This window comes from Rana temporaria, chromosome 3 (assembly GCF_905171775.1).
Source record: "Rana temporaria chromosome 3, aRanTem1.1, whole genome shotgun sequence".
Lineage (NCBI taxonomy): Eukaryota > Metazoa > Chordata > Amphibia > Anura > Ranidae > Rana > Rana temporaria.
In genome coordinates this window covers 83,972,017-83,979,293 of record NC_053491.1, presented here as the reverse complement: position 1 = coordinate 83,979,293, position 7,277 = coordinate 83,972,017, and the positions used below count along the sequence as shown (strand labels likewise).

Genomic DNA, 7,277 nt, shown 5'->3' with positions numbered 1-7,277 from the left:
CCATATATATATATATATATATATATATATATATATATATATATATATATATAATATTAACCTATCCGACCTATCCTAAAAGTATATAACTTTCTGACAATACATTTTAAACTAGTTTATTTTTTTTTGCAATTTCTAACTGTGTTTGTTGACTTTGAACTTGAGCCATTAATTGGGATTAAGTAAAACAAAGCTGTTGATTCATTCAGTCATCAACCAGCTTACTCTTTGATAAGCTTGAAATTAAAGAATTTTAAAAGCGAACAACAGTGTCTTTACTTTTTTTTCACACATTTTCACTTTCAATTAACTGGTCTTAACATGTGCTGAAATTTGCCTTTGCTGAAAAATGTTTGGTAGATGTCAAGGCAAAGTGAACTTGATGCAGCGCACATTTTTGTTTTAGAACGATGTTACTGTTTTGAAAGTGGTGCACACTGGATATGTTTGGGTGTATTCAGATTGTCCTGTATTATATGTTTTTATTTACATATTTTCCACAGCCACTTGTTGTGGAACAGATTTCTGAAAAGATCAATTTTATTTTTAAAATGTATGTAAATCATTTTATTACAGCAGCAGCTCATTTTTTGCAGTGCTCTCTTAAATATAAAGATAGACGGTTATTTGTTGCTATTGCAAATGTTCTATTATGCTCTATGTTATAAATGTTTTTTTTTTTTTTAATTCACTAAAGGAGATTAATATCCTTGCATCCTGAGTTTCACCACCCTCACTTGTCTGATCATTTGCATCCATTATAATAAGTATTATATTCCCAATTTTCCTGTCTGAATTAAATCTGTAGGCTTGCATTTAAAATAATAATGATGATGATGATGATAATAAATTTAAATACAAGTTTGTTTATATTTACAAATCAGATCAGTGAACTGGAAGGAGTTACCCTTACAGCTTTTTATTTTGAAAGTCCATAAATGTCAATGAATAAGACAATATATATATATATGTGTGTGTGTGTGTGTGTGTGTGTGTATGTGTGTGTGTATATATATATATATATATATATATATATATATATATATATATATATATATATATATATATATATATATATATATATGTATGTGTGTGTGTGTGTGTACTCATTTGTTCTATAAACATTTATATGAAACTAAAAAGTCTGTCCTAAAAAATATTGTGAAAAACATAATCTCTAGCGCTGCACTTTTTTGTATTTATAATCTCTAGAATGTTTACCTGAACTCAATAATTTATGTTGTTTTTTTTTTTTTTTACTGTGCTTTGTTTTAAAAAGTTGTATACTATCTATGTTTCTCTTCTGTTTTTGCATCATTTCAACAGGCACTTCTAAGAGGCTAGCATACAATCAATGTTAAAATGTTGGTACTTTTTTTTTTAATGACAGCTGCTTTCTGTGTAATTCAATTTGTAAAAATATACTGACAGGTCTCTGTTTATTTTCAGTCATAAAACATAAGTAAATAAATCACCTATTATACTTGTCTAAATGTACAGTATCATTAAATATTATATGAATGACAGCACGGTCAATGTATATATATATATATATATATATATATATATATATATATATATATATATATATATATATATATATATATATATATATATATATATATATATATATATATATATATATATATATATATATATATATATAAATTATATAAAGTAAAGCAAAAAAAGCAGCAACCAAAAAAAGGAAAAGACACAAGATCATACAGAATTAACATTTTAATGAGAAAATATTATTTGGACGACTAGGTTCATAATTTAACGCAGACACATATTTTTTTCTTGTAGTCTGACATACACACATGCTGTGAATAATAACATCAAAATATGCAAATGTCATGCCTTCTGTACAACAAGGAAATAGTGTGACCATTTTTTCACAGTTTAGATGATAGTAGGACTATTTGAAATTAAATTAAATTCACCAAAAAGCAACAGTGTTTTTTTTGGATTTGTAAACCTTAGCAAATTGCCTCAGTGAAAACTAGATTGCGTCAGTTCAAAGTGCATTATACACAATTTATATTCATTCTTATTCACATATTACATTTACATTTCCCTCGTTACTGCACATTCTGGAAGGTCCTTTAAAAATATTAGTCAAATTGTTTATCCAACTTGACAGCGCATTTTGTGATCCCCCATTTAAAAGAATCAAATAAATAGATATGTATTTTAAATCCAGTGATGTGTACTGATTATCCAGTGCCTTTCAAATAATAATATTGGCAGCCAATAAGTATAGCTTTTTCTTTAGTTCACAAATTGAATATTTACATTAGGGTAGTATTTTTGTAAACAGCATATTTGTTTAATCATACTTTGATCATGTTCAGTTATTTTATACGACTGCATTATATTTTACATGAGCATTTTCAAATCTAATGACATCTATTATGCTGTCACAAAGTTGTACAATTTCCAACAATTTCCTTTATGAGTGTAGAGATTAAGCTGCAAGTACCAGCAAAGTAAAAAAAAAAAAAAAGAAAAATTTGCACATTCTACATAAGAGCACATTCTATAGTAAATAGGGCTATTGTTAAAGTCAAGTATTTTGATTTAAAAGTTTAAGGAAACTATAACCAAATGCAATCCCTGAATGATACTGAATGTCTTTATATTTTTTCTTTTAATGTGCTGTTGAAACTTGCTACCTGAAAATGCCTGCCCTTTATTTTTTAAAAGGTGTTTGAAAAAAGATGTCCAAACTTATTTAAAATAAAAGCTCTGCTATGCAGCAAAATGGATTCAAGTGTATGAGGATGTACTGGATACGTGATAAAAATCCACACTGGATAATCAACTGAACAGTTAACATGAAATAATAAACTCATCTTGAAATTACATTTTCTTTCATTTATGAGATAATTAGTTAAGTAAACTGAGTGATTTTTTTAGTCCAATAGGTCAGTGTACAGCCACAGAAAGCAGAGCGATAGAAGGGTTAGTGAGAGTTTCACTAGGGGTGGCTGGGCTGCTTTGGCTGGTTGCTGTTTGAGGAGATGTTGGACTCAGGGATGGAGAAGAGTTCGACAGAATAGCTGGGATATGGGTTGGGAGTGCTGGAAGTCCTGGCACACCTGCAGGAGTGGGCTTAATAGGTACTGGGATAGCAGGTAAAGTTTGTCCTCCATGGCAAAGTGGCTTGATTGGCACCCCATATGCACTCACACTATAATCACCGTTGCCCATTGATATAGGGGTGGTAGTGTCTATCATACTGGAGCTGTACATGTGAGGCCAACCTGTGCCAATGGAACTGCCAACTGTAGTCAATTGGTTATGAAGCGGATATGCAGCTGACATTGGCTGCATTGTAGAAAATGCAAGTCCACCTGGCATTTTGTACTCTCTTGCAATGATGTTTTCTATGGCAAAAGGATGTTTGAAACTGGATGTTTGAGAGACTCCAAGGTTATAAGTTGACATCTGTGGCAAGTGGGTACCCGAGGCAGCCAGAGCACTTAGTCTAAGCTTTGCTTGCTGTTGCAGGTACTGTGCTGCATCTGATGGTTTAGTAGGGGCCAGGTGGTCCGATTTCATCACTTTGAACCTCTTTCTACGTCTCAGGAAACTACCATTTTCAAACATATCACCACAACTGGGATGAAGTGCCCAGAAACTGCCTTTACCAGGCTGATCAGGTCTCCTTGGTATCTTGATGAAACAGTCATTGAAAGATAAGTTATGTCTCAGAGAGTTCTGCCATCTTTGTGTATTCTCTCTGTAATAAGGAAATCTATCCATGATGAATTTGTAGATCTCACTGAGGGGTAGCATCTTTTCTTGAGAGCTCTGAATTGCCATAGCTGTAAGCGAGATATATGAGTAAGGGGGCTTCTGGTCACTGTATGTATTTCTCCCTGGTCGAGGCATTGTCACTAAACTCAGAGGCAACCTGTATGTAGAAAGGGAAAGGTATTAAACTTAGCTACTATAAAACAGGATAAACAAATGTCTAACTCAAGTTTTATACATGCTTTAAAATGTATGTACTAAAAGTACATTTACTATACATTGTCAATATACTCAGAGGCAATCTGTATGTTGAAAGGGAAAGATGTTAAAGTTAGCTACTCTAAAACAGGAAAAACAAATGTCTAACTTAACATGCTTTAAAATAAACTACACAACAGAAAAAAAACAAGTTCAGCATAAAATGCAAGTCATACCTTAAACTTTTCACAAGTTGATACTCTGCATTTGTAACACGGTCAGAGAGTTTTTCAATATGGTGCAGAAAAATAAATTCTGAAGCCTCTTTTCTGATGCTGCAGGTCTTAATTCAATCCGTTGCCAGACTGGTCCCTTCTTGGATAAACTCTGATCTTGTCTTTAGCATTAGAAATAAGCTCCTTTTCTGAGCAGCAGTTGAATGGAAGCAGGAGAAAGTAGTTCTCCTTCACTGGGTGGGAGATAAGCTAAGTAGTTGTGTCCATGTCCTTCCTCAAACCATCTGATAGTTTTATGTGGTGACATGAACAGAAAAGACCCCTGTAGAGGCGCTTCATTAATGTGCCACTTCTTTGCTATCATATGACAATCGCCTTGGGAGGAGGAGGGAGGGAGCAGAGAAGAGGGAGAGTAGAGAGGAGGGGGCGTGGGGGAAAGAAAGGCATAATCTGGTTTCATTTACACCTATTTACATGGACACCTTGGGCCAATAGAAATAATTTCCATTTGAAGACAAGGCAAGGGGTGAAAAGGCTCAGCAACCGGAATTGAAGTGTGATGGCACCCAGTAACAGTGTGTGTGAAGGTATGCACCAACCTTCCTGTGTGCATTGCAGGGAGCTTAGTCTGCAATTCACACTTACAAATGGAGCTACTGAGCAGTGGGATGTTTGACATGGAAATTGCTTGGCTGTGGTATTCTGTTTGTTCTATATTGTTATCTGATTTGTATTGTTAGCTAACTTAAGGCAGCGCTTTTACTTTTAACAGGAGGGGGAGGTCACTTTTTCTTAAGCTAGGCAAAAAATAATGCACTATGTTTTACGCTGTTATACTATCTAGGTGAAATTAGTTTAATGTGAGAATAAACACTGTATAGAAACATAGAAATGTATGCAGAATTAGGTCAATATAATTGTTATTACTTTGTTAAGTGTAAATGCAACTTCAGATTTTGTTTTTATAGCCATAGTTGCTTCCAGGTCAAGTAACAGAACTGTGTCACATGAATGTACTTCTTCTCTTTGTTTTGATGCATGTGAATACATACATATATTATGACAGATAGATAAATAAATAGATAGATAGATAGATAGATAGATAGATAGATAGATAGATAGATAGATAGATAGATAGATAGATAGATAGATAGATAGACACATCCATTCTTGCATATCAACTGTATATGCCTGCAAACATTATACCGCCTACTTGTTTTTCAACTTTACATATGTATATTTTAAAACATGTACAATGGAAAGCAAAGCATTATTATTTATTATAAAAGTGTATTTTGCAAAAATAAAGATTTTTGAACACATTGTATATAAGTGTATTATTTTGCTTAAACACTTTTAGATTATAATGGAATTAATGTTAATAGAAATGTACTCAGATTTGTTTAATGTGTTCCATTCAACAAGTCTATGATTCCTATAAAAAAAAACACGTATTTTGTTATATATATATTAGTATTTTCAACAGTAAATGATTTTATAGGGCTATCAATATAATGTGTACTATATTATGGTTAGTTAGTGTTTCTTTTTTTAACAGTTTCACTACAGTGTTGACTTAAAGCAATTTGTAATGCAGACAGATCTTGTGTACCCAAGCCAAAAGCTGCTGATCAGCAGGGAGAGTATATACAATGTGTTAGTAACACAAACTAACAAGTCACAAATAGACATCAAAGGATTAATATAGAAAAAACATATGCAATAAACGGTATAAGAGCAATTCATTAGATTCGAATGCAGTCCTATTCTAAATCTCCAGGGATGGCACTGATAATCTCCAGTCATTCAGGCACATAATAACCTTGTAGTCTATACTTAAACAGCCGATAAACAGCCAGATGTTAAAGCTTTAAGATGCATTTTTATCACTTCTCCTCAACCATTCTATTAGTAAGTACTTATATCCTAAACAGAGAAACATGTCCTGGTTAAAAAATAAATATAACAACAAATCCATATGATCCATATAGTTAATAAAACTTCACAAAGTTAACCTTACCTGAAACATAATGTGAATGTGAGCTACCTATAATGCAATTGTCATTGTCCTTGTCTCTTTGCAGTTTTAGCTTCAAATAACCCTCCCTTTTCTTTACAGTATGATTCTCTGAGTCTTCTGCTTCACAGGGAACGAGCAGGTGATTATCATGGTATTAATCATCTGAATCTCGCATTTCCTGTTGTTCCTGCTATAAGTTGTCAGTAGGTTTATGGATCTCCCTCAGGTGCAGTTCCTATTTTTTTTCTCCAAAGCCCAAAAAACATAGGATTGTAATAGAAAAAAATAAAAATATGGTTACTTATTTGTATTTTTATATTGAAAAAGCATCCAACGCAACATGTTTGCTAACTAACAAAACATTATGTATTCAAAAAACACACAAATATGTATATGTGGGGCATTTGAAGTCAGTACACATAAATATACAACATAAAAAAAAAACTTCTGTTAAAAACTCAAATTATATAATACGTTTTTAATAATACACATAACACATATACAATAGCAGTAGCGACTGAAGTCTTACAAGACTGCATATATGCATGTTTGACTTGATATATTTTGTCATCTCGAAAGATTGCTTTTTGTATTTATGTTGCTTAAAAAAAATATTTTAATTATTAATAATCTTTAAAAAAAATCATAATTTGTTAATAAGCTTAGGCCATTGTTGATAAGAACATATTTTGACGGTGAAAACAAATAAACCTAACAGTGTGATTATTAAGTGTAAAATACTAAGTTTCATATTTACAGTTCTTTAATCTTAAAATATTTGAATTAGCTGTATACATTCTTAAAGAACACAAAATGTTTATGCTTCATCATAATTAAGGAAAAAAATGTAAAAAGTATATTTTTACAACTGATATCTTGCAGTTTTAAGTTTTATAGTTTGTGCGCATTTACAGGAGACAGTGTGTTTTCAGAACCCAATATTATTCTCATTTATTAATATTTTACCAGAAATGTTAATATTTCTATACATATTTATTATGTTTTCCAAAAATCCACATGTGGCTATTTACTAGAAATAAAAATGATTCATAATTTTGTGT

The 7,277-nt window shown here is 31.8% G+C and overlaps 1 protein-coding gene across 2 annotated transcripts; it reads right to left on the bottom strand.

Moving 5' to 3' along the window:
* Nucleotides 1–1,722: 1,722 nt before the first annotated feature.
* Nucleotides 1,723–6,469, bottom strand: FOXB1 (forkhead box B1). 2 transcript variants are annotated; one of them, XM_040342833.1, is made up of 2 exons: nt 6,217–6,469; nt 1,723–3,922 (listed from the first exon to the last, which is right to left on the bottom strand). In XM_040342833.1, exon 2 carries the CDS (start codon nt 3,898–3,900, stop codon nt 2,932–2,934), a length of 969 nt encoding a protein of 322 aa, XP_040198767.1. In that variant the 5' UTR covers nt 3,901–3,922; nt 6,217–6,469; the 3' UTR covers nt 1,723–2,931. The 2 variants fall into 2 exon arrangements, with proteins under 2 accessions (XP_040198767.1, XP_040198766.1); XM_040342832.1 differs by lacking the exon at nt 6,217–6,469 and adding an exon at nt 4,197–4,998.
* Between the last annotated feature and the right edge of the window lie 808 nt (nt 6,470–7,277).